This window comes from Cygnus atratus, chromosome 18, assembly GCF_013377495.2.
Source record: "Cygnus atratus isolate AKBS03 ecotype Queensland, Australia chromosome 18, CAtr_DNAZoo_HiC_assembly, whole genome shotgun sequence".
Classification (NCBI taxonomy): Eukaryota; Metazoa; Chordata; class Aves; order Anseriformes; family Anatidae; genus Cygnus; species Cygnus atratus.
Window position 1 is genome coordinate 8,852,208 of NC_066379.1, and position 27,910 is coordinate 8,880,117.

Sequence of the window (27,910 nt, forward strand, 5' to 3'; positions counted from 1 at the left end):
GGGAGGGGGCGTGGCCGCGGCGCCGACCGTTGGAGCGGGCTCTGGGAGGGGAGAGGGGGCGCGGCCTCCCTCCCGCCACGTGACCGCGCCGGGCCCACGTGAGGGCGGCGAGCGGGCGGCGGTTGGCGGCCGGGCGGGGTCACGTGGGGCGGGGCGGCACCGCCCCCTTCCGCGCGGGTCGCTCCGAAGCGCGGACCGCCCGCCCGCGCGCTTTTCTGCCCGCCCGGCTCCGGCGGCCGCCATCGGCCCGGCCCCGCCGCCCCATGGCAACGGCGCGCGCCTGAGGCCTCGGCCCCGAGGGTGCTCCGCGCCCCGCCATGGTGGGCAGGCTGGCCCTGGCCGCCGCCTCGCTCCCGGACAAGGACGGCGACGTGCAGGTGGGCTGGGGGCGGGCGGCCCCGCGCGGCTGGGCCCGGCCGGGGGAGGCGGGGAGCTGCGGCCGGGGGCTGCTGGGGGCTGACAGCCCCGCTCTGCTCCGCTCCCCCCGCGCCTCTGTGAGGGGTCCCTGAGGGGGCTGCCGCTGTCACCCGGGAGGGGGCTCCGGTACGGGGGTGTCCGGCCCTGGGCGCTGCGGGGCTCCCCGCTGTGTGCCCTGCCAGCCCCGCCCGACGCAGGGACCTGGGCAACTCGGGAGCTGCAGCCTTAACAGACTGTTAACTTTAGCCTTGTGAGGTGTCTGTAAAGCACTTTGGAAGACCCTCTGGTCGCTTGCAGTTTCGGGGGCCCTCAATGTAAGGTACCTTCCAGGATGAGGTCTGTTACCTGGGAGCTGGTGGCGTCACCGTCGCTGGGGTGTTGAAGGAAAGGCTGGACGTGGTGCCTGGGGACATGGCTCAGTGGTGACATTGTGGTAGGGAATGGCTGGAGCAGCTGCTCGTGAAGGTCTCGTCCAACCTTAATGATTTTATGATCTCTTTGATGTAGCAACTTCTGTATTTCAAGCTGGAATGGCTTTTGAAAACAGAGAGATAGTTGATGTGCACACAGTCGTAGGGGGCTGACATGAGTTCTTTGTCCTCCAAAAAAGTTCTAGTATCACAAATGCATGCTGCAGTTTCTGTACTGCTTTATGTAATCTTACAGCATCTTAGCTTTTAAAAACTAAGATCAATATTAAACTTTTTTTTTGTAGCCATGCAAGAAACGGCGAGAGGAAGATGCTTCTGTCAAAACAATCACACGATACTTCTCACCGTTAGCAAAAACAGGGGATAAAGTGTTGTCACCGCCAAAACCTAACAATATACTGGATTATTTTAAAAAGACATGTGTAACTGAGAAAGCTACGGTACCAGCTGTAGCTGGAGAAAATAAAGCACAGTTTGATGGTGATGATAAAGACTGCAAATCACATCATAAACCACCTTCAAAGCTGAAGAGGAAAAGGAAGAGAGTTAATTTAAATAACAAACTGAGAGAGATGAAAGAACCTGAGAATGAAGGCGCAATAGAAATTAATTGCGATGACAGCAGAGAAACAACAGAGCTAAAACAAGATAGTAATGATTTCATTGCTACCTGTACTTTAGTTGACCAAAGCCGTGTAGGAGAATCAGCTGAAGATAATACACAAGGTGAGAACTTCTCAGATGCAGACATCTACCGAAAAAGTGTGAAGAAATGTGGTTCTGAAATAAATGCAGTAAAAAACAGGATAAGAAAATCAAGGAAAAGGAAGCACAAAGTATATGTGGATTTGTCTGAAAGCTTTTCATTTGAAAACCAGCTGAATGAAGAGTGTAAAAAGGAAACTAAAGATAACAAAATGATACCTCCTGAAATAGGGGAGTGTGATGCTATTACTATTAGTGACTCGAGCTTTGACGCAGATACAGATAAGGCATTGCAGGTAAATAGTAGTACAATAACAGTGTCATTTGAGGATTTCTTGAGGAGTCAAGGAGAATATAATGTAGATCATGTTGAAGAAGGCACAAAGCCAATACTGGATAATTCTGTTACAGCAACTGAAATGGACAAAAGTGGTAGTACTAGCGACCCTGAAAAGTGTGAGGAATCTCAACAGGTACCACTTAGAACAGTAACTGTCCTTGCACAAGTTCATTCCATTCCCCCCAAATTAGCTCCTTTACATAGGGAGCAAAAAGGTTCTATGAAAATAGCTTCCATTTTTTTGAAGCAGAAAGGATGTATAGGAGAAAAAGAAAGTAGCCCACCCCTTTTGGAGAGTGAACAAACTGAACACATTACTCAGAAAAGAAAATCTAATGTAGTCATTGAGGAAGAGGAATTGGAGTTAGCTGTACTAGAGACTACAGGATCAGATCCTTTGAAGACAAAATCTGCTCTGGAAGAGAGGCATCAGTTTATGAAAGCATTCAGACAACCAACATCAGATGTAATAAAAAGTGGAGTTAAAAAGGCACCTGGAAAACCAAAACAAGTAACTGGAAAATCTTCAAAAGACAAAAAAGGATCCGAAGGTGACATTGGTTCAAATAAGGGATTAGAAAGCGGAGTACCAGAAGACTGTGTGGATAAACATATGCATTCTCGTCCTGGAAACCATAGAACTAAAACCAAAAGACCTAAAAAGTTTCAGAAAAATGGAAACAGAAGAAGGAAGGCCTTGGAAGCTAAGGAAAAATGTGTCTTAAATACTAGTGATTACAATGAAGAAAAGGATTCAGGAGCTAATCTTCAAACAAAGGAAAATAACTTGAATGTAAGAATTTCATCAAGTCCAAAAGTTAACAAGTTGAGGAGGAGTCTAAGACAGAAGAAAGTTGACACATACAAAACGGTTACACCTAAAAAAAACAGAATTAGAAATACCTTTTCTGAAGATGAAAGTGTCTGTCCTTTACAGACTTCCACACCAAAAACTAGCAAGCAATCCTTGAAAAGGAACATGTATAAGGCTGAGGTGATTACAGTGCCCTCTGATGCAAACAGTCCAATAAGGTAAACATTTTAGAATATATTCTGGCTTTTTGTGCTTCATTTTGTTTTCACAAGTATTGTAAGAGAGAGACAATTATAAATTCACTGGAATGCAGCTCCATGAATGCTGACTGTGTTGGCTAATAATACAGAAGAACCAAAGTTGACTATAAATGTGCTGTAGTGAAGACCTGGGGGGCGGGAGGGCACTAGCTATTGGGGGTTTGCTTATGTTTGCATCACTGCATTTCTAAAGTCTTTTGAAACTGAGGTTTTAGAGTAACATTCCTTTCATTAAAAAGTCATAACTGCACATAATGCTTTTCCCGAATTAGAATGAGGTTTACGCGGATCAATGCAACTCTGAAATCGAATAAAGGTGAAGCAATGAAAAATGAAGAGTTAAACTCCAAAAATATAAAGGTAATGTATGTAACAGTTTGTGTTTCAGTAGTTTGTCATTTACTACATGCATATAATTGTTAACATTCAGTATTGTATAATAGTCTAGTGTAATGAAGTATGACAGTTCTTAGAAGCCCAGTGGAAAGAGAATATCACTGATTTACTGCTTTTCATAACTGAACAGAGAAATTTGAGAAAACAGCATGCTCGTGTTCTGCAGGCTTTCAAGATGGGACTTACTGTTTTGGGCACAGCAGAACAGCTTATGCTTAAGAAAATCACTGCCTGTATTTCACTTGTTCTGTAGACAAATTGGAGGGTCCCCTTGTAGGGCTCCCTTTTGAAAAGTATTTATATCCTCTTAGTTTATTCCTCCTTTCCATTCTTTCACTTTCGTACTGTTACAAATTTTGATTAGAAATCACGTGCTTTTGAGTGTGAAAGATATTATGTGAAATACCTTAATAAAGGTATTGCTATTAATTGCTAGATATTCTGATTATTTTGTACTTTCTTAATAGATAAGCTCTACTTCTAAAAATATATCCAAAGCAAAACAGCTGGTTGAGAAAGCAAAAGCTATACGGCATAATAGATCAAAGGTCAATGAAGACTTAACGACTCCTGTGAGGCGCTCATCTCGACAGCAAGCTCTTGCTGAAAAGAAACAATTACAAGCAAACGAAGTAAGCCTCTATGTTTTGTAGTGGGGGAAAATATTCTCAAGTTCTTATGACTCATGTAAGCAGCAAAAATGTTTCTTGCAGATGTTTCTTTTAAAGTATCAAATAAGGTAGATAGTGATAAAATAGTCCAGTGGATGTGAAATAAGTAATGTGACTGCCAGACTTGTACTGGAAAGCTCATCCTAATGCAGTTCTATAAAACGCACCAGATCGGCACGCTTCAGAAATGACTGCCTCTCTTACCTAATGGGCAGCAAGGTGTCTGTTTCAGGGGTGTATGTTGCAGACATCTAAACTGAGATTAGAGTAATTCTGGCCTTTGTTTATATATTGGGCATCTTATTCTATACACTGCTTCTGTGTAAGTAACACAAAATTACTGTATAATCTACAAATGGTATTTAGTAATTTCTAAGCTCTGAGTTTCTTCACTTTCCTCAGTACCAATCAGTAAATTGTATCCTTAATGAAGAAAAACTGTTTCCTTTATTAATTTGTCTGCTTTCCATCTAGAAATCAGCAATAATTATACATTCAAGCCTGAGTAATGCCACTACTACAATGCAGAATGTGAAGCAAAAGAATCTTCGGAGCTTAAATGATGTCTTGGGGAAAAAGTCTAGAAATATGAAGGCTTCTAAGAACTCAAATGGTAATTGGGTTTTACTAAACGTGTTTTATGACATTTATTGACTGTTTTTCGCTTTATTTTATAAATCTGTCTTTGTAGTACTTTCAACTTTTGTTTTGATTTATATAATCTTCCAATATACGCTTCTAATTTTATGACATAAGTAACCTCTGCACCATTCACTCACAGGCACTGCTTTGTCTTTTTTTTTTTTTCTTCCCTTCCAGGGAAAATTACAGTTATTTGAAAACCTAGTGTGATATAACTGCCAATAGCATACCATGCTTTGTCTTCTACAATTCTAAGGATTTTTTTAATATAGTGATAAAATAACTAGAAATATAACTATAACGAATTGTGTTAAAATACTAATCTTTTCCTTTACTCATCTTTTTCCATAAGAAAAAGGAGTTTTTATGTTATTAAATTGAATATACAGATAGTAAACATGGAAGCAAAGTTACATAGAGACATGATGAGAGAAATAGACTTGTACGTCAGTGCTAACCTAATAATGATTTTTTGCTGTCGTTTTTTCTAAAGGAAAACTGGGATATCCATCTTCATTCCTAGGCAAAAATACTCAAAAATCTGCAGATGAACCAATTGTGATTTTTGATGAAAGCAGGTCAGTTTTCAAAATTGCAGTTGTTTAAGAACCAAAATATATTTCAAGGTGACCCTAACACTTTCTCATTCTACAAATTTAAATGCTTATTGATATGTGATGTAATAAGTGCAATTTTATTGAGAGTTGGTTCCTGAACCATTGTTGAACCATTTTAGATGGCTGAAAATGTAGTTGATGATTGACGTAAAACATCCTAAATAGCATTCAAAAATAAAAATATCAAGAGATTAAATTTAGCGTTAGATTTTTAATAACAAAATTCAAAATTTCACTTACTGCATTTAAATCAATTTTAGCAGTTCTTCCAGGCTGCATAAATTCATGTATAGAAGTGAATGTGATTGAGCCTGAGATATCAGGTAGTCTAATGATTTTCTTTCATTTTAATTTTCATTAAAGCCAAGATGCATCGGAAAATTCTCAAGATGATGATCAGTTCAGATCAAAACGTGAATTCTTGATGAGTGGTTTGCCAGAATTACTGAAAAGACAGATCGCAAAGAAAGCGGCAGCAACAGAAGCGTATTCTCTTGCAAGTTCATGTTTTAAGACTGTTGTCCATGTACAGCAGAAGGATGACTGTAAGCTTTTTGTTCAGTTACTGATAAATGTATTTGACTTCAAGTAAATCTTTGGGCAATCTATTCAGAAAAGAAAAAAGAGCTTACTGTTATGACTGGAATAGTTAACAGTTCCTTCTTTTGCGTTGCAATAAGAAAAAAACTTACACGCTTCCAAGTCAGATGCTTAATACACAATTTTCAAGTTAAACTGATGCAAAAGTAATGTATACGTTTATGGGTAGAGATACAATATTCTTAATGTTCAATCAGACAAATTAGTCTTTTAAGTTCTAATTTTGAGAATAAAAATAATGTTGGACTGAATGGGCCAGAAGGCATTTCCTTCTGACAAAGACAATGCTTCTCAAAAGATCAGCCTTTTTTTTTTTTTTTCTGCTAAGTGAGGGAGTGTGCTACAGTGTTCTTCTGAAAGGGCGTGACAGAAAACCAGAAGGCAGAATAAACATTTAATGGTTCATATTTGCAAACAAACCAACTAACAAACAAGATCCTTAAGAGTGCATCGGTCCTACAGAGACCTGGTGAAGGCAAAGGCTGTTATTCAGAGTAAGCAGAGGCTGGGACCAATGTACTGGAGAAACGTATGCAAAAAATGTGCAAATTTGTTCTGCTTGCAGGAGGTAGAATGAGCAAAGATAAGAAGCTGATGCAGTGTAAATTAACTAAGCTTGGCTTTGATATGAGCAAACGCTCTTCCACCTATAGCTTTCTTTATTACTGTGGGATGGTTTTGTCTGTGGTGTATCTCTGTTTTGTTACCATGTTTCTTTTTATGCTTTTTTGTTGTTTTCATTTGTTTGTTTTCTTTTGCAGGTCATCCAATGTGGAAATTGAAATCACCATTGTGTCCTCTATTAACTAAGTTAAGGAAACTGAGTACTGAGGTCACTAATGTCACAAAAATCACCATCTCACTTGGTGAATTTTCCACTGTGAGATCAGAACTGACTGGAAACTGTTCTGCACCTGTGGTGAGTATTTAAAAATGAAGGGTCTTATTACAAGAAAAATGAAAAGAAAATTGAAATTTGTTGCTACGTGGTAGGACATATGTTGGGAAAAGAACAACAACTAACACAAGTACAGTTTGAATCTGTATCAGTCCTGGAGGTTTGTTTGTTTATTTTCTTTTGTGGATGTGTGCACATGCACTTTACCCCTAATGTGTTGTAATGCTAGGCGATTCTCAAGGCTTTCTGTTAATCTCAGGCCTTTAAAGGCAGCTACTGATCTTATCTTAAATTATGCAAAATTGTAACTGTTATTCTGTGTAGTATTTTCAAGTGGCTTTTTATTTTGTATTGCAGTTTTCTGGTCACCGATCAGTTTTTCTCGATGCAGTCAGGAAAGGTTTACTAGATGAGATCGTGTCTTCTAACTCTCAATTTCCCGTGAGAAAATACTTTTATGCATTTCTGAGAAGACAAACGGAGCGATTGCTTTTTGAGAACAGTACACAAGGTTAGTAATCTACATAGGAAAAATAAAATATATAAACACACATAAGAAGGCAAGCTGAAATTTCCAGAAATATTACAATAAATGAATGTTCTTGGAAGAAAACTGGTCCCCACACTTTAGGTTATTTTTGACCAATTTCTTCAAATATGGCTTGAACAAATGTACAGCTATAACGGACAGAACTTGATATTTTAAAGAGATTTTTTCTTTTCTGGGTGCTGTTGTTTGGCTGTGTTTCTTTCCTTCATAGAAAGCAGAGATGGTGCTTCAAATTCTGAGGTAAATCAGAAACATTCTGACAACTGGAAGGAAACTAAGAGGAAAAGGAAAGAAACAGAAGACCATAAATCAAAAAGGAGAAAACAAGTTGAGGGTACAGAGAGTGAATTAAAATCCAGAGTTTCCAGGAACCTTACTGCTCCTGTATCTGGAGGAAAACAAGTAGATGCAGCACAAGCAAAGCATTTTGGGAAAAACAAGAACCAGAAACCAGATGTTATGATAGAAGACAATGAATATTTATCAGAGCCAAATGCACTTTCAGGTAAATCTGTACTTCCTGTCTGGTTTTCACTCTCTTTGCATTCAGGGAATATATGTCAGCTTTCCATTGTGATGAAAAAATCCTGTCTTGTCTCAATATTCTACTAGACTTGAGCAATGGACAATACTCAAGGTATCAAGAAAATGGATAATGCTTAAATTATCACTTTTTTTTTCTGTAGGTGTTGAAAAGGAAGACATGCTCTGGACTGAAAAGTATCAGCCTCAAGACTCCAGTGAACTTGTAGGGAACAGGAAAGAAATTGAAAGGCTACACAGGTCAGAACAATTCTTAAAATAACTCAAAATATTATGCTACTTAATTATGTTAAAGAAATTGTTAATTATTTTACACTGTGCTTGAGTAAGACTTACAACGTGTATGTTTGCGTCCTTTGACTTCAAAAAAGTTGCAGAAACAAATCGGCAGTTAGTATGAATAATCTTTTGGTCATAGTTTCTTTTATAGAAATAAGTATCTTTTATAGTAAAAAATAAACACACATGAAATGCTACATGAGGCTATGGGATAGAATACAATAATTAATGCTCTTACATGTTTAGTAAAAATCAATGGTTTTGGTTGGGTTATCTTATGCTTGCGCATTAGAGATAGGAACTTGTCAGTACTTGTCTGTGCTTTCTACAGGCATACTACATACTATAAGTATGCCCAAGACTGATCTTGTTGCACTACATCTACTGGTGATGGTAATTTAGTGCTTAAACCCTTGTAATCTATTGTGTTTTCAGTTAAATTTTCTATGTCGGTTTAAGTTTTTGTTATGACTCTTGCGCAAAATGTAATGATTCATCTTGCAAACACACTATGAATGTCTTCCACAGTTTAAATGGCTCGCTAAGTGACTTGGTTTTTATACTAATCAACTAATAGAACAGAGAATGAAGAAGGGATTGGTCTTTACAAAATAATTAAACCTTGAATATTTTTTTAATTGGAAGAGACTCCTTAAGTTTCGAAGAGGGAGATCAACCACATATTTTCATTGAGTTTTGTTCTGTTCTATCTGAATTTGGTTTACTTTATTCAGCAGTAATTTTTGTTGTTTTTGTTCTGTTCCTTCCCTTTTATAGCTGGTTAAAAGAATGGAAAAAAAGAGCTGATTGGGAAGAAAAAAGAAATCAAAAAGGAGAAAAAGAGGACATAGAACACCAAGGTGCTGATAGAGTTTGAAATAATATATGTAGCTTCTCATTAAAGTTGGCATTACAATGATGTGAATTGATAATGATTTGAACAATCTTTCCTGTTTCAAATAATTTTACAGATTCTTTGGACAGCCTTGATTTTAAAGGTAATGAATCTGATATTGAGGAAGAGATTAACCTCTGCAATACAGTTCTGATAACTGGCCCACCAGGAGTGGGGAAAACTGCTGCAGTGTATGCTTGTGCTCAGGAGCTTGGTTTTAAGGTTTGTGGAGCTTTTTTGATAGTGCTACTTTTCTTATTTGTAATTAATGGTATAAAAGCATCCGCAATACAAGATGTCTATTTCATTTATTTATTCATTTTAAATGCCATTGCAGATATTTGAAGTCAACGCCTCTTGCCAGCGAAGTGGTAGACAGGTACTGTCTCAACTAAGAGAAGCTACTCAGTCTCATCAAGTGGACAAAAAAGGCATTAATGCCCATAAGCCTTGCTTTTTCAACAGTTGTAGCAGTGCAAAGTCACCAAGTAAGTTTCATAGTTATATCTGTCTTTTTTAGGAACTGAGTTACAAAACAAAACAATTGTTAGACATCAGTTCTTTAAAAAGATAACAAATGTCAGTTCATCTGGCCTCTGTAACAATAAGAAGTGCTCTATTGGTTAACACAGCTACACACCAAATTAAATAATGACTTTTTCAAAATGACTGACTTTTAATTCTCTTCTTAGGTTATTTCTGTAGTGATAGATTAAATGCTATGACACTTAATAGAAAGTTGAACAGAAAACATTCCCTGGACATGAGAAAAGTAAAATATACATAAATCAGTACAGTAAAACTGTCATATGCTATAAGCAAAGCTGCAGTTTGCTCTACATTTGCTTGAGAACTGTCAGTTTGAGATTACATTTCAAGCTTAAGATTAATATAAAATGTATCTTGCAGAAAAAACGTATTCTCCGAAGAAAGTTATTTCACCAAGAAAACCTCCACTTTCACCAAAAGGAGCAGGATTAAAACGAAACTTGCCCCCTAAAACACTTGCAAACTATTTCAAAATGCCTTCCAAATATAAAGGAAATGATGGAACAATAACATCTCAAGAGAAAAATAAAGGTAGGTGTCACTATTTAGTAGTTATCTTTAGAGATGAAAAAGCTATACTGTACTATTGTATATGTGGAGAAAATAATAGAATTTATTACATTTACTACACCAGCTGCTGGCAGGAATGATGTAGTGCGTCTCTGATACACTTAGCTACATAGAAAGTAGTCGTTATCCTGTGTTATAGGAGAGTTAACTAACGTACAGGCCATTTGAAGTTCAGTAGGCTCTCTAAAGGTTGTTTGGTTTCTTTGTGCTTTTGGGTTGTTTCTTTCTGGTGTGTTTTTTTGTTTATTTGGCTTTGGGTGAAGGGGGATGGTCGTTTTGGGTTTGAGCACATAAACAACAGACTATAAATTAGAATTTCTGTCTTGCAAAACATACCTTTAAACTACCTTAGTGACTGTTTCAGATGGGTGTGGAAAGGTCATTGTGCTAGGTCGTGGGTGAGTTTGTCAAAACTACTGCTACAGAGGTCCAGAAAACATCTTAAGACTCTGAATTTTAGTACGTTGAAAGACATGGTAAAATGTTTGAGTCCACAAATGTTGGAAGGTGGAAGGTATGTTTCCAAACTTTTCATGGGATCAGATAGTCTTAAATGCAGGTTTTTAGAAATGAAATACTATTTTTGGACAACTACTAGTTATTTTGCAGAAACAGTATGGAGGAGCACGAGCAAAGTGCTGGATAGATCTGAGGCAATGGAGTCTAGTCCTTCCATTTTCAGGCAATCATACTACATTGTCTGGAAGGACTTACAGAGCATCTACACCATGCCCCCAAGGCATCATAGGTCATGAGCAGATTTAGTGCAGAATTAAATTTATAGTAGTTAGCCCTGCACGAAACACTACTGAATTCCCAGCAAATTTGTTGCAGTTTCTATTTTAAACAATAGACATCCGAAAAGGATGTCAGTGTAGGTTTTCTGAAACAGTTTATGCATAGGATGTTTTGTAAACCACTGTTTAGAGTGCATATTAAATGGTTTAAGTCCTTCATTTTCTGCTCAGTTCTTCATCGATCTGCAGGAAATGTTCAGAGTTCATCTGAAGAAAAAGATGCTCAAACTAAGTCAATAAGCAAAGAAGTAGAAGGAGGAGAACATAACAGAAAAAGCGCGACGTCTCTCATACTTTTTGAAGAGGTAAAATTCAGGTGAAACTTACTGATGTGAGCAATACATCTTTTTTATTGTTGTTTAAATAATTTATTTCCTTCCTCCTTGGGACTTCTAGGTGGATTCAAGTGTGAGGATTATCATCTTTTTTAAATGAATTTAGTTTCCGAGTAGTTTTATTAACCAGACCTGAATAAATTTGTTAAAAGATAATGGAACTATCTATAATCTGTCTATCAACAGTTGTTCACTGTTAGAACAGTTTGCAGGATTCTACTGATTCAATTTCTTTGACTGTCAAAAGTGTTGTTTTTATAGCTTTGCACTACTTGCCTGCTCTGACACTTTAAAACAGTCACCTTAGCACCTCAGGTAAAGTATCTAAGCCCACATTAAATTCTTTTTTCTTTAATGTCTTACATAAAAAAGTAGTTGAGTCTTAGACCAATAATGTAAAGCTACAGCCAAGAATGTCATTTTAAGTAAATAAAGCAAGTATAGCAATGTTTGCTAACTGTGGGCTGATCCTACAGATCACTGGTGCAGTTCTATTAAAAAATAAATAAATAAATAAAAAGCTATCTAGATGTTGTCTTTTTAAGTTACCCTGAGCAACCTGCTCTGTGTGACCTAGCTTGAGGGGAAGTGGGGGGTTGGACTAAGTGATCTCTAGAGATCCCTTCCAACCTCAACCAGTCTGTGATTCTGTGAACTTGTGTGCAAATTAAATCTGTTATTAAGTCTTACTCTGTAGTTAACAGTTTGACTGCATTTACAGCTTGTAGTTATTCTTAAAGCTATTGATATCTTGCAAGTCATTTGTGTTTTCTATAGGTAGATATAATATTTGATGAAGATGCAGGATTTCTAAGTGCAATAAAGACGTTCATGGCAACTGCAAAGAGACCTGTAATTCTTACTACTAATGGTGAGTAGTGCTTGTTTCTGTAATTACAGGCAGAAAAAAATATTTGAATACAAACATTTAAATGGGAATGGTTGAATGCAGATCCAAAACGTAAAATTTAAGAGACTGTATAGTATTTTAAGTATTTGATTAAAGATGCTTCAACTGTCTGCTCTAATGGATAAAGAAAAAAATTAGTTTTGAACATAATATCATGACAGTTCACCAATATCTCTTTATCTAGATCCAACATTTAGCTTAATGTTTGATGGCTACTTTGAAGAAATCAACTTTAGAACTCCTTCCTTGGTAAGTCTGTGCTTGGAAATGTAGATGATGTCCTAAGCAAGTAGTTGTCAGCTGACTTAATCTTGAAATGTAAACGTTGGTGTAGGTTTATATCTATCTGATGGAATATATCTGTTTTAACAGAAGACTACTGTTTTGGTTTTATGTGAGAGTATGTAAGATGCTTTTATATTTACACGTAGAATTTATTATTAGCCTGGAGGATTTATTTATCTTAACCATTTAACATTTGAAAGAATTGCAGCAAGAACATCTTAACATGAGTTTCTAAGATCTAGTAATTAATTTCCTAGGAGATGTATAATAGTTTTGATCTGAAGCCTGACTATGCCAGTATCGGTTCATTCATTAAAAAGTAAAAGAACTAGAAATAGTATAGTGTGGGTTATTCCTTTAATATTATCACTGGCATTCTGTTACAGCAAATCGATACTTGCAGCTATGTATCGTATAAAATAAATAAATAAATGAGAATCAGAAGGAACTAGTTCTTGAGAAGGGAAACTTTTTAATGCAAAAATGAAAATTCTTTGAGATAATAGAAAATGCAGATTTGAAAGAAAGAAAAACCTTTAAGGTGAATATAGTTAACTAACACCTGCTCAATAATTACAAGAAACCAGGTTTACATAGTTTTAGGAACATAGGCAGAATATGTGTGTTTTCTTTAATGAGTTAAATTTTCTAAATTCAAATTAATTATCTGACTTGGACTATTTGGAGCTGGTACAGAATTGTGCTGAGGTTTTAATGTAACTAATTTAATAAACCCTAATCTTCTATCTTTAAAAGAATATATATTGCAAGCATAAATAGAGTAACTTCTGTTTTTGCAGTCCTGACTGGTAAGAGTTGTTTTCAGTGTTGTGTTTTTATTTATACATTTTTCTAACTTTCATTTAGATAAACGCTGCTAGCTATCTGCAAGCACTGTGTTTGGCTGAGAATCTACGAACAGATGTAAAAGATTTAGCTGCTTTGTTAACCACAAATAACTGTGATATCAGACAAAGTGTTCTCTTCTTACAATTTTGGGTTAAGAGTGGAGGTGGATACTTGAAAGACAAATGTTTGGCACTTCATGGTATGTTGATTTAATTAAAAAGAAAATAATTAGATTCTCCATCTTAAGATGACTTTGATTAAATCAAACCAGTCCTAAAAATGCATGAATAGATGGTAACTTTCTGTAAGATTTGTGAAGACTTGGGTGTCTTGTGTTGTCAGGATTATTCTCTTTGCTACTTCAAAACCTTTTAGTATACATAAGGGTTTATAAATTTGATTTCTATTGCGTCTGATCATTACCCATTCTCCTTTTCCTCTTAAGAGTAGCAAAACTGGACAAAGCAGGGACCCAGTAGTTCTCTCCCTTCAGCTCAGAGCTTGCAGGTCTTTATCATTCAGCAAGTTGTAGGTAACTTACCTAAAAGAAGCAGAATGGAAAAAGAAGAAGAAAAAAAAAGACAGCTAGCAGGGAGGAGGAAGCCTGAAGGGTATAGGAAGAGTGTCCTCAGGAAGTGTGGGTGTGATAGAGAGAGACTAGTGGAGTATAAAAGGAAGAGAAGACTATTTCTAATGGCTGCTTGCAGAGAAGGGAGAGTTGGGCAGATTGACACTTAAGGAGACAAAATGGGTGTGATTAATGGAGCAATTTTTGTTGCTATATTCATTCAGAACTGCAGCAAGAAGCAACAGTTACAGTATTTGTAAAAGGAATCGAGACCAAGGGGGGGGATCAGAAATTTTGATACAACTTTTTTCAAGTGAAGCATGTTGTCTTTGTGCAGGAGAAGATGAGATAAACAAAGCAAATCAAGTAATTAATTCTGAGAAGGCTACTGATTCAAAGATTGAAGTTTCTCAAGCTGATGCACCTCTTCAGGAGTTTCCAAAATGCGATACAGGCTGTGTAGAGACATTGCTCGGCCTTAGAAATATCCTGTTGCCTTCAGAAGACTTGTTTACATTTCTTAAGGTATTTTTGTTGTTGATAAGCTAATATTTTGAATAATTGCTACGTAATTGTGTAACTGTCACTATGAAATGAATAGTATCTCAAAAGTAAATCTTTCTCAAAAAGTTGGTTGTAGAAATTATGGTATTCTCTAGTAATTAAGCAAAATGCAAACTGGGGCAGTCTGCTGCAAGCCAAATAGTCCTTTGCCTCAGAAGTATAAAGACAGGAATATGAGGTTTTCTGTAACTTTTTTCTTTTACATTTAAATGCATGATTATTAAAAAAAAAAAAAAGTTATTAATGCTTTTTTCTCAACTATCTTACAGCAGAAAATCACAACCATGGAGAAATGGGATAAATTGATACAGCTTCTCACAGAATTCCAGCTGAAGACAGTGGATTTTATATATAGTAATCTCGAACTGCTTCTTCCTTTACCAGTGCATTATCTTTCAAACCAGTCTGAAGCCTCTAACTCCACACTTGAAAGGACTACCATAGTTTCTTCAAAAAACAAATCTATTAACAGCTACTGCTCTAGAAAAAAATCTAAAAAGGCAAAGAACAAGAAAAGGCTTGATGTATTGGATGATAGTGACTTATTTGACACTGAACTGAACTATTCAGCTGAATTCTTAAGTTTGCCATCAGATAGTCCTACATCATGTGCTGAAGCGAATAGCGAGGAATCAAAATTGATGATGAATAGAGAAGGAAAAGACATGAAAAGTAAAACCCCAGCAAATGATAAGAGATCTGCTCTTGTTTGTCAGTGTCTGAATTCACTGACTGAATTTGTAGAGAACATGTCTTTCTTGGATTGCTGTGTAAACAGTAACACCAGGGAGCCACTGGAGTTCTCTAAAGATGAAGGATTTAATTGGACAAATGGCAAAATCAAAAATGGTCTTTGTGATGAATTCAGTATAGAAAATACTGATTGGTGGAGTTCCCAGAGCTGTAGTGAAGTAAAGGCAGCTATTGAAGCACTCAGTTTTAACAAATGTTCTGTTAGTATTTCACAAAAATTGGAAACCTCCTTGAGCTCCAGTAAAACACCTGAAAGCAATCAACTTGAGGGACTTACTATGCATATTTCAAACACAAGAAATTATGTATCCTTCAATCAGTCAGCTGATTCAAGGTAAGAATTTGCAAATATTTCTGGAATACACTGTGTATACTTGTCAAGAAGAGTGTTTCACAGTGTGTCGGACTGTTTCAGTTACTATATGTACACATTCATACAGACAGGAATGTTCTCAATATGTCTCAGAACAATGGAGTAACTTGTTCACCTAAGTAAGCTTAAATTAACTGCTTGGCACTTGCTAACAAAAAATGACTTTGTTTGAATAACTTGACTATAACATTGTTCAGGAATGGTGACCTTAATCTCATCTACTTACTTTAAAACAGCATACACACCGCCACCCCAAAAAGGAAAACAAAGGAATGTTTTTTTCCAAGATAGTCAGATGGACTGAAATTGATTTTGCAAGTACCAGATACTAAATTTTTCATCGAGAGCCCATCTGTATTAAATGTGTAGGTGTTGCCTGATGAAGACCTAACATAATAGAGCAAAGCTATTGCATTTCTGTAAGAACCGAGAGGAGTAATGTCAAAATGGGTCTGTCTAATCTGTGACCAAATTTGGTCGATATATCATGAGTTATAGATTGGATCTGATACTGTTATTTTCCAGAACGTCAATCACAAAATGCTTTTTATTTTTGAAGACCACAGATGCTTTCAGTTGTCTGACAGATAAACTAAACTTCACATACATAACTAGATTGTGAAGACCTTGTCAGATTAGATAGTTAAGCTAAGAGCATTGGCAAAACAAACTACTGTCCCTCGTGTTTTTGCCTAAGTGCAGTTTTGAAATGCTGTGTAAGCAGCATATGATCAGAAACTGCAGGTGTCTAATCCACTGGGAGGCAGTTTCAGACATCAGTGTCTTTAACAGTTTTAAACCAGTGGCTTTGATTTTAAAAGAACAAAATGGGGATGATGTTCTTGAACAAGAAACAAAGCTTCGTTCTCATTTTAGCATTCACGAAAAAGCACAGAAGAGGTTGGCAGTCATCAGAACTATATTTTCCAGAACCCCTTTAAACCTGGGTAACAAGCAAGCCAGCGTACTCGAATATCTCCCTACTCTTCGCAGTATTTGTAGGTCTGAGAAGATTAAAGAGCAAGGAAAGACTAAAAGAAGGTAAGTTTTAGTTTTCCTAAATCCTGCTGCGTTTCAGTGTATAAGGTAGTTGTATTTTAATAAAATATTTTGTAAAAATAATTCGAGATGAGAAAGGTGGATGTTGCCTCTCTAAATATAAGTATTGTCTATCATTTGGAAATAACTTTGCCCCCTTATAGTTACTCTTACTTTTTTTTATAGGTTCCTGCATTATCTTGAAGGAATTCATCTTGAAATACCCAGACAAATGATGCACAGTCTGTCTCTAGACTTCCCTTAAAATCGCTAACACAGAAATACTTTGTGCCTAATGGTGGTTTTCTCACCATGGTTTGACTTATTTTTTTTGAAAACACATTATTGTATATTCAGAGCCATTTGTATATTATATTTCTATAAGTATTTAAAATAATGTATATATCTATTGTCATGATATTGTTTTTAACAACTGAAATGTTGGTGCTTGTCTAGTAAGTGCATTTAGAATATTAAATGTACAAATTAATCAGGGCTTCATGCTATCTTTCTCTGTAATCTGTGAATCATGTAGCAAGAAGTCCTTAGTTGCTTTTTTCCAAAAAAAAAAAAAGTCACAACTTATACAGCAAAGGTTTTTTTTTTTTTTTTTCTTTATACCTCACCCACTCACCACCAGGAGCTGCCTTTAGTACAAGAAGCTCGTTTCTTTCAGAATTCGCATAAATGTTAAATAACACAGGGTGAGGAGGGAGCAGGGAGACCAAGCAATAACTCTTGTGAAATGTAAATGACAGCAACTCCCTTCACAATAACAAGTGGGTAGCAAAGTCTTTACAAAGCACTATGCCTCTATGTACATATATTTGTATACATTGGTTTCAACTTCACTCATTATTTACAGCTAATATGCATATTGATCTTAAAAGGGTAGAGAAATGATTACTGTAGCTCATGATGGACTTGGATATTAGGCAAGACTTTGTAAATAACAATTATTCCAGTGTTACTTTGATTTCAGTAATATTTAACTACTTCTAGTCTTGTATATTGTGTTCTATTTTTATACTTCATTTTGTATTTGGCAAGACTTCAGCCTGACTATTTGTGATTGAATCTGTTTTTATACAATAAATTTGTGACACTTTGCTATAGTTCTGGATATTTGATATATATATATATATATGAAAAGTAAGACTTTAAAATGTAATGTTTTTGGTCTATAAAAATATTTAATTTTTTTAACTGGAAATATCTCAACCATGTTTTTTATACCTTTATATTTCAGTTTTACTGTTCTTCCTCCTCAAACTGAGATTGTTGCATTACAGTGCCACTCCATTTACCTCAATGTTTCTATAATAATGAGGAAGGCTATTTTCTAGTACCTTCTGTTCTCATCCTATATTTTTCATGTCTTAACGATGTTCAGGAATGAGAAATATTTATAAAAACGGTAAATTATTTTAAGGATTTGCATTGTAGATAACCTTTATAGTTTACTCTTTCAGTAGCACAGAGTGAAATAAAGTGGTGCCTGTTAAAATTTTATTGGATTGTACTGTTGCATCAATGGTCTGGGTCCTGTGAACTTTGGCAAAAAATAAAGTAAAAGCATATCCGTTCACTGCTTTATAAAGGCTGCTAACTAAGCTGTGGACCTACATATACTGGAGATAGGCCCTATAATGTATTACTTTCTATTTTAGAGAACACAGGGGAAGACAAATTAGCAGTGGGAGACAACTTACTTCCTTTTGAAGCTAATTCTCTGGTTCTAATAATTGCCTTAGGAATTAATTTTAGAGAATGCTCAGGCTGTGGTGGTATAATAGGAGTCCAAAAGGTAAGGTGGAATTCAAGCAGTTCATTTCTTGATGAGAGACTTAGGTGCAATTACCACAAAAAAACTCCTCAAGCTATCTTTCATTCAAGATAATGCACTCGTAACAGTTCGTTTGAGCTCTGCTAAACTAGTCACTTTGCATTTCTGTGCATCAGGTATGAGCATCTTACTATTCTACTTAGGTAGTCAGAAATTTAAAGTGTGTCAGTTCAGGATTAGGAGACCAGGGGCTGAAACAAGGAACTGTTATCTCTCTTGGATGCCAGAAGAAAGCAGGTTTCTAAAAGGGGACAGGCTGGTCTTGAGGAAAAGAAAGGGAGGTAGGTTTTGATTAACTGAGCCTAAACAGAAATGCTTCACAAGACCTATTCCCCTGAATGTCTTCTACCTTTGAACCAAACTCTTTTCCTGCAATAGTGTGGGTTCTGCTTATTACTTTATACTGCACATCGAGCTAGCCCATGTGCCTTATGTAGTAGGACATACGCTATCGCTTCCACAGTATGAAAGTGTAATGTAGGGAAAAACTTCTCTTTGGAGCAGCAAACACCTCTTCTTCCACGTTATAAAAATCAACTTCAGAAATCATGGGAATGATACAAAGATTACCTGGAAAGAAAAGACAACCCCTGCCTGAGATCTACCTAAACAAAAGAATTCGGTGAAACTGGAAGTGAAAATGGAGTTTCGAAATGACTCTACATCCTATTTAAGCAGTAGTTATTATTGGGTGTACAGTAATTTCAAAAGTATATAAGTTTATTTATAAATGTTCTTGTTGAAATCTCAGTCAAGTTTGAAGCTTGTCTTGCTTTTTAGCATTATTCCAATATCGCTTTATAGAATACAAGTGCAAAGGAAGAGAAAAGGTAACGGATGAACTTAGCTAAACAATTTTTCTGCATCTCTTAACACTCTTCTACACTCCCAGAGCACAGGAAAAAAAGCTGTTGAGCTTTAGGTGTATCCTTGTTATTGTGTGATGTGTTAGTACTAATGCAGAGTAGAAGGACAGAAGAATCCCTTTGCAAGACAGGGCTTTCACAGAGACTGAGATAGTCTGGAAATGATGGAAGATGGTGACTGGAGGCCTGGGAAGAACACTTACTTCCCTTGCAAGTTGCAAGGGCGCACTGAAGCTCAGCTATGTGACTATGACACAGTATTTAAAACAAAACTGGTTAACAACTAATGCCAGATTTTTTTACTGTCAGGTTTGTATTTAGTCTTGAATATAAATAATTACATGTAAATATCAGGCATTTTCATATCTTAAAGGATTTGTAAGAACACAAAGATTAAGCTAGCAAAAGATCTTTAAGGTATGGTTTGCAGGAAAACTGTGGGGAAAAAGAAATCCATGTTTATATTCTAGTATACAACAGCTCTTAAAGGGTAAGTACTAAAAGGAATCTTATACAGGTATTTGAGGGATACTCAACTTTTCAGATATTCTGCTGTATAATTTCTTTTATGGCTTCACTAACTTGACTTTATATTCACTTCAAAAAACATAGCATAACGTTATTTAGTGCCTAAAAAGATAAAAAAGTCGCTACTACTTCTAACTAATAGACATATAGTATTTTCTCATTTACAAAATGAGCAACTACACAAAGATTTTACACAATTATATCTAAAGTTTAGTAAAGAACAAGAATCGCAAATTATAGTGTGATATAGTCTAACCTACAATTATACTTTAACCTATACCTAGAGTAAAATGAAAAATACTTGTTGACATTTTTAATTTTCACTTTTAGTCTATTTTAGTTTTAATTAGCTTTGCTGTAAATCTTTCCCTCATTTTAAAATGTTGGGTCTTTTTCCTTAGATTAGGAAAGATTCCCAGTTACATTGACCAGTGATGGTTGGCTTTATCTTGAAAGAGGGGCATTGCCATCAGGCTTTGCAAATCCTGAAATGCTGCTTTCCCTGGGTTCGCAGCTGCAGCCACCTTTTCCTCCTCGCAGCAGGGCGGCAGGCAGCTCTCGGGGGTTGTGCTGAGCACCTGACCGACTCTGTCCGCGGTACGAGCGCTTTGGCCGGTACCCGGAGCACAGTCGCCGTTCTGCTGCACAGCAGGCTTTTCATTTGAAATTTTTCCCACAAAAGAAAGCCAAGCCTGGAGCGAGGCAGAGGAGGCGCAGCAGGTGCGGGGATGAGCCCTCCTGCCGGCTGCAGGACCAGGAAGAGCGAGGAGCTCGCTGCGGGGATCCCCCCTCGGGTCCGAGCTGCGCCGAGCCCGCACCCGGCCGCGGGGCCGGCCCCGCCCTGCCCGGGGACGCGGAGCCGCCGTTGGAGGCGGCCGGAGGGGAGGGCAGGGAAGGGAAAGGGAGGGCAGGGGGCGCCCCGCGGCTCGGGGCCCCGCTCCGCTTCCTCATTTCCCGCCCGGGGCCGGCGCCGATGGACCGCGACCGGCCCAAGGCGCCGCTGCTGGAGCTGCTGAAGGCCGCCGGCAACGGCCGCTGCGCCGACTGCGGGGCGGCAGGTGGGGGCTGCGAGCCCTGCCCGGGGGCACGGCACCGCTCGGCTCGGCTCGGCTCGGCTCGGCTCGGCTCGGGGGGACCGAGGGAGGCAGCGGGGGGACGGGAGCCGGCCTCGGCACCCCGGGGGATGTGGAAGCGGGAGCCGGGGGCGGCACGGCCACAGCCCCCCGAGCCCGGGGGCTCGCGCCCTGGGGCGTCGTCTCCTGCGAACGGAGCCCGCGGCGGGCGGGGACCCGGGGGGCAGCTGCTGCGTGCCGCGATAAGGGAGAAGCGAGGCGAACCGCGGGGGAAGGAAATGACCGTGCTGGATGGAGCCCTCCGAGCACCTCGGGGCTGCTCCCGGCCCTGCTGCGGCGGCGAGAGCGGGCCCCGGGCAGGGGGCGGCCGGGGGGGGGCCGGGGGGCTGCGAGCCCTGCACCCGCGGGGCTGCTCGCTGGCCGAAGCGCCCCTCCGTCGTTAGGTCAGCAGCAAGAACTTGCCACGATGAACTAATCATTAGCTCAGCTTTCACACCGCCGCTTGGCTGCCTGCACGGTCACATTAATTTTTAAACAAATTCTCCATGAAAAAGCTTACGGGTTTCGGGCTGCCGCCTTCCCTGGGGAAAGCAGATGTGGTTCCTTTAAATACACAGAGGTGACAGCCTTAAACAATGGGGTGGGATTTGATGAGTTAGGTGTGAAACCTGGGCTGTACATCAGATATGTTTTTTTTGCCCTTGCCAGTGGCTGTGCCTTTTCCCATTTATCCATGCATTCTTTTTGTTTCTGTCTAGATCCAGAGTGGGCTTCTTACAAACTTGGAATATTCATTTGCTTGAATTGCTCCGGAATCCATCGCAATCTTCCTCAAATCAGCAGGGTCAAATCCCTTCGGCTTGACTTCTGGGAGAATGATCTTATAGAGGTACAGAAGGAAAAGGAATATTTCACTTACTTTTCTCCGTATTTCAGCATAACCTCCTCTGACTCAGAATTCACGCCATTCTCTATAGGAGAACACAGAGCCAAGTGAACTCATTGGGTAACTTTAGGTGGTTTTTTTTTATGACATACTCAATCAAATTACACTGATAGGTGATTGTATGTCTAACAGCCTACAGTATCTGCATGTTGTGGCTTAGAGGCCCACAGTTACTTCCAGCTAGTATGTTTTCTTTAGTAATCAACATACCTTTCTTAAATATTGCTTCAGCCTCTCATTTTTCTATTGAATTGTGTTAACAATGCAATCACAATTTATTTCTAGGAACAGCTGAAGGTAGAGGAAGATCATAAATGTATTTTCTTTTCGTTCTCTTTTGTTATTTCAATTAACAACCACAATCTTGTGTTCTTTCCCATCTGGTTCACAGCTGTAAACAGTGAAATATCTAAAATAGTGCAGGCTACAGTTCCAAACGAAATGTATAAACTTCTGTGTAGACACACTGAGAGTTTGGTTTAAGTTTCATTTTATGCTCATGATACAGTATTGGTTTTGTAGTTGCATGCCTAAGTGGAACTTGTTTTGTATTTCAGTTTATGAAGAAGCATGGGAATCTCTGTGCCAAAGCTAAATATGAGGCCAAAGTCCCCCCCTACTATTACATCCCCCAGGCCTGTGACTGCTTGTAAGTTGATGGTTATTCAGTGGGCAGACCTTTTCAGCTATTGAACTGCTGCTTTCCTCTACAGGTCTCTTTGGTTGGTTGGTGAAAATAGAGTAGAGGCAGATCAGCTTTATCCATGTTTTCCTCTTTCAGGGTTTTAAAAGAACAATGGATTAGAGCTAAATATGAGCGTGAGGAATTTGTTGCCACCCGAGTCTGCCAAGATCCTTGTTCTGCAGGTAAAAGTTAGGATTGTCAGGGAAAAGGTATTAGCTTTAAGGCCAGCAGCACAGTACTCTGGTTGCAACTTTGAAGATCTTTGAAGATGGCTTGCCACATATGAGTTGCTGGATGTGCAGGCCTTGCTTTTGAGGCTCTAATTTTGAGAAGAAGCTCCCAACAAGTACAAGGTGTATTTAGCTTACATGTGTGATCTTACAGTTCTCTAGTTCTCCATTGATTCGTTCCATTTGAGGTGAAAATTCTCAGATGGAAAAGAGACTTGAAACTCTGTGGCACATTACCAGGTAGATAAACAGTCATGCTATAGTGCTACCTTTGTCTGATGCTCGTCTTGGTCTCGTATGCAGGTAGCCACGAAGGATTCCTATGGAAGCGCGGGCGGGAAAGCAGACAGTTCCAGAAGAGGCGATTCCTCCTGTCAGCAAGGGAAGGGATGTTGAAGTACTACACTAAAGAAGTGAGTTCCCCAGCCACAGCTGGTTGTAGGTAGCTGGTCAACAACCAGCCTCAGACTCTACTCTTTACAAGTTGAAAATAGTATAAAGAGCTTTGTCTCTAGTTTTGCAGCCAGGTCAGCCTGTGTTTGGAGCAGCCCAGATGTTTCCGCATTAACATCTGTGGTATCTTACTTAGGCAGTTGCTCTTTTGGATTTAGCCCTTTTCCTCATCCCTTATCTTAACCCTGCAGCCTCCTTTTGCTTAGTGAACGAAGGAAATGGATACTGAATAGCAAGATGAAGAAGAGATCTATTAGCAGATGCTACTTCTCACATTGCCAAAATATTCTCTCATCAGCTGCTGCAGTAACATCCTCAACACGTCTCCCTTCCAGTGAGAATGTGTAGCTAATTGATCTCCAGCTGTGAGGTTGAAGAGGGAATCTTTGCAGTGCAGACACATCACTTTCCAAGGGCCAGCCAGCATTTGTGAAGGAAGGGGAGTTATTCTGTGTAACTGATTTTATGTGACACATAGCTATAGCTTTTATTCTTCAGGTATATCCAATTATCAGGTACTTTATGATGCCTGCTTTTTGTTCAGTAGGGACCTGGTTCTCATACAATTATCTATCCTCCATTGCCTTCCTTGAGACCACTTTAATACAGTGATGCTTTTCATTTCGCAGACCAAAGGTCCAAAAGCCACTATCAGCATTGAGAAACTGAATGTGATGTTCCAGACAGAAAAAATCCAACATGCTCATGGACTGCAGATCACCTACAAGACAAATGGTCAGACAAGGAACCTTTTTGTCTATCATGAAAGTGGAAAGGTGAATACCACAGAGATTTTGGAATGATCAAGATTCTCAGGTGTTAGATATATAATTTGGAATATATACCTGTTTCTGCAGAATCTGATTTTCTCTGAAATCACTATGACTTGTAGGTTATATTCTTTGAAGCCTTCTTGACACACACGGAAAATATTGTTGCTTTGCATTATTTCCAAACAGACTAATAATTTTAAGTACATCTACAGGTTTTGTTAGATTTCTGTTTCTTCCTTGCCATAGTTCTGAAGTGTTTCCAGGTATGCAGGTGGTTAAACAATCCATAACTGAACCAACTGAAAAAGCTTCTGTACACAGACTTGGGTTATTCTCTGTGCTGAGGATGTCCAGGACCTTCCTGGATATTTAAAAATTTAAAAGTTAGCATTTAAAAATTACTTTGGAGGCTCAGTGTTTTTCAGGTGTCTGGGACAAATCACTGACTCTCTCTGGACCTTGGGGAGAAACTGCATCTTTGTAAAGAAGTCAGAATGAAGGAGAAAGGCCTTTTTGGAAAGGCAGCATTCTTACCCCTTCATGTTATTTTTGTCTTTATGTTTGTCCTTGCTGTTTTCCCTAGGAGATTGTTGACTGGTTCAATGCCATCCGGGCAGCACGTTACCATTATCTTAGAACAACCTTCCCAACTGTCCCTGAGTCTGAGGTGAGAACTGAACAGGGCTTGAAGCAGTCTGCAGAAACACAGCATGGAAAAACACTTTCTTGCTTCTGCCAGAGCCAGGTGCTCAGACAGCTGCATAAGGGTTTGGAAATGCCAGCTGCTTCTCTCTGGAGAAAGACGGAGGCTGTCATACCAGGCTGTTCTTGAGACCTCCATGGTGGCTGTCCTCTAGTGTGCCTCAGCCTGGTGTTAATGCTGGGATTTGGAGGCAGCAGCTTTAAAGTACATGAAGCTGGTACAGGTATCTGTGGAACTACTGCTGGACTGTGTGATGGCATTGGGGAAAAATAAATCTGCAGAGCAGAAACGTAGAACCAGTTGTTCAAGAAACAGATAGAGACCCTACTTGAGAGAGGGGAACTCCATAATGCTTACTCAGATAATCCATCAGGAGGTAGTGCTTTTGTTTCCCCTCTTATTAGAAATATCTGAAGCTCTTTTTATCTGCACAGCTAGTTATAGATGAACTTCTGGAGAAAAACGTCAGTCACATCCTTAATCTTTTTTCCTCCTCCTCATCAACTTCGGACATAAAAGACTAAATCTTTGTTTGCTTTTCAAAACATACCTGTGTTTAGCCATACCAGCTGTGCGTAAGAAGAGTAACACCTCTAATCACTCATGCTCAATGTCTCTGTTAGTGCCAACACAAATATTCTTTAATACTCAGTTGCCTTAGAGATGGAATAAAGGAAAGTCTTTTAATGGCAAACACAAGGAAGCAGAAGCTAATTTGGGCATCTGTGTTCTGTCTCTTACTTTGACTTGCTGGTTAGCTTTCCTGGCAGGAGTATTGGGTTCTCAAGTAAACACAAAGATGTTCTGTCCCACATTATTCCTTTCCTTGCATTGGGCATCACTGAATTTTCTTCTTTTTCTTCTGTTGTCCTTCACATTCCTTAATATAGCCACTTCTCTGATCATAGGTAGAATTAAGATCTCTTTCAGAGCAGCCAGACCACAGCCAGCCTCCATACAGTGCCAAATCAGTAGGTGAGCCTTGGGATGGATGGAAGCTGCAGAAGAAAAGGCCACACAAAAGTCTACGTGTGGTTCTTTTAACGTGTAATCTTGCAACAATCTTATGTTCCTTCTTAATTCAGACTTCCCTTTACTGAGCAGCCAAAAACAACCCCAACCATAAAAGCCAAAACTGACGGTGATTTGCTTTGATAGAAACAGAACAGAAAAGCAAGCTTGAATGAGATGGCAGACCTTTTTGTGTGTGTGTTCTCCTAGCTTGTACCCCGGATCACAAGAAATTATGTCAAAGAAGGATATATGGAGAAAACGGGACCAAAGGTAGGTCCAGCTTACATGCATAGTAGTACACAAACAGGATTCTTCTAGAAGGAGATTATTTGATAATGCTATAATCGTTTACTAGTAAGCAATTTCTTGAGTGACTGTGTGCTTCCTGGGTTGATAAAAGACATTGTAAAGCCTGTTGTGGTCTTGGGGTCATGCTTTATTTTGTGCAGGAAAAAACAACTGTGAAGAAGGATCCTCCTTGAAAAGTAAGTGAGATGGATTGGCTGGCAGTGGAAACACTAAGTACTGTTGGACAACACTAAATAGGTTCCTGTATCAGTTGCCTGCTGACTGCAGCTCTAGAACTGCAGCCGCCTCTAGAACAGAACATCATATGCTAACTCCCTTACTTCCCAATTTCTCTTGAAGTCAGTGTTACAGAAGTCACATCTGTTTATAGCAGCAAATTCTTAGGTGTTAAGCCTATGTTGGGTTGTGGGTTTGTTTGTTTTTTTTTTGTGGGAATTTATTTGGGCTGCTGCTTCTTTGAACATCAGAGGGAAATTTGGAGATTTCAGGCTCTGCTGAAGGAGCAGAGAAAGACCAGAATTCTTCTCTGGGATTTGGTCTTTACCGAACTTCTACCATCTCCTTGCAGCAGAAGGAGACCTTCAAGGTGCGCTGGTTCAGCCTGGACTCTCAGGAGAGGAACCTGCTATACTTTAAAAATCCACTGGTAAGAGAGCTGTTCTTTGCTATCCCCCAAGCTCCTTCACGAAGGTGGGTGGGAAGAAGGGGTCTGTTATCCGACTCTTCCAGCGGCTGCATAAGACAATGGGCTCAGTCTCAAGAGCTCATCTCCCTTATAGGTTGATATCTTTGAAGTTGAGCTGTTTGGGAACTCTGTCCCTTACAGTGGCTGTGAGGAAGATCTTAGTCTTTTACAAATAGCTGCTAGCTTCCTGCTGCCTGTCAGTAGATCAGTGATCCCTCCATACATCCCCAGCTCCATGTCAAAGGAGAGAACAATGTCTGCTGGAGCTGTACTGTCTGCTGGCTAATGACTGTCTTCTGTTTCCTTCTTTCTAGGATGCATTTGCACTGGGCCAGATTTTTATTGGAAGGATGGATGAGGGCTATGAAGCACGAGCTGGCTTGCCCCAGGGAGTCTGTGTGAAGAAGAGGAAACCAGGGATCACCATGGTCACACCAACGCGAGAGTTTTTGTTTATATGTGAGAACGATAAGGAGCAGAGGGAGTGGATAGACGCCCTGAATGGAGTCATTGCCCAGCCTTTGACTGGTTAAGACTAACAGTGAGTTCGGAGTTCTGGTGAACTGCACTGCTTGGGCTCTGTTCAGCACTGGTCTGCAGCCTCTGCGAGGGTGATGTTCAGGCCCCCTCAGTGACTACCACAGAGGGCTTCCTTCAACAACTGAAGGCACAGGGAGGGTGGCAACAGAGAAACGAGTAAGGTGGAGAGCAGATATTCAAAAATTATCTGTGTCCCTGCACAACCTTCCTCTGAAGTGCCTTCTTTCTTCCTTCCCTTCTCTGCTGTTGAGCAGAGGAGGCCTTCCCAGACTGATGTGGGGATGAATCAGTCAGTGTTGACTTATGGAAAAAAAACAAACACAATGTCAGTGGAGAAAGTCTGACCACAGAGGGCTGGCATGAATTTCCTTGAGGACTCCTGCAGGTGATGTTTTATCAGATCCTCCTTTTCTTGCTTTGGTCCGATATCAGATGGATGCCTTTACATCCAGAACGATGTACTTGACAGTCCACCTGGTGGCATATATTTTGCCAGTGAATGTGATCATCTGTTACATGAGTGCATAGAATGAGTGACCAAGAGGCAAGACGTCACCACCTACCAGGATGATGCAGGGCATCCTGTTGGATAGACCAAAGATATAAATTC

At 39.3% G+C, this 27,910-nt stretch overlaps 2 protein-coding genes across 3 annotated transcripts; both read left to right on the forward strand.

Annotated features, from left to right (window-relative positions):
- Positions 1 to 145: 145 nt before the first annotated feature.
- Positions 146 to 18,086, forward strand: ATAD5 (ATPase family AAA domain containing 5). 2 transcript variants are annotated; one of them, XM_035558856.2, is made up of 23 exons: positions 146 to 377; positions 1,133 to 2,925; positions 3,240 to 3,327; positions 3,831 to 3,995; positions 4,509 to 4,647; positions 5,170 to 5,254; positions 5,657 to 5,838; positions 6,655 to 6,812; positions 7,149 to 7,302; positions 7,553 to 7,846; positions 8,028 to 8,124; positions 8,941 to 9,023; positions 9,135 to 9,280; positions 9,396 to 9,546; positions 9,968 to 10,138; positions 11,146 to 11,279; positions 12,087 to 12,180; positions 12,404 to 12,468; positions 13,372 to 13,552; positions 14,259 to 14,446; positions 14,755 to 15,572; positions 16,488 to 16,652; positions 16,836 to 18,086. In XM_035558856.2, the coding sequence occupies exons 1-23, from the start codon at positions 318 to 320 to the stop codon at positions 16,912 to 16,914; spliced, it is 5,490 nt and encodes a 1,829-aa protein (XP_035414749.1). In that variant the 5' UTR covers positions 146 to 317; the 3' UTR covers positions 16,915 to 18,086. The 2 variants fall into 2 exon arrangements, with proteins under 2 accessions (XP_035414749.1, XP_035414750.1); XM_035558857.2 differs by having other exon boundaries at positions 179 to 377; positions 11,164 to 11,279.
- A 2,776-nt stretch (positions 18,087 to 20,862) lies between these two features.
- On the forward strand, positions 20,863 to 27,817 carry ADAP2 (ArfGAP with dual PH domains 2). The gene is made up of 10 exons (XM_035558861.1): positions 20,863 to 20,947; positions 21,721 to 21,851; positions 22,466 to 22,557; positions 22,690 to 22,775; positions 23,127 to 23,236; positions 23,906 to 24,052; positions 24,633 to 24,716; positions 25,974 to 26,036; positions 26,644 to 26,721; positions 27,075 to 27,817. Exons 1-10 carry the CDS (start codon positions 20,863 to 20,865, stop codon positions 27,291 to 27,293), a joined length of 1,095 nt encoding a protein of 364 aa, XP_035414754.1. The 3' UTR covers positions 27,294 to 27,817.
- The last annotated feature ends 93 nt before the right edge of the window (positions 27,818 to 27,910 follow it).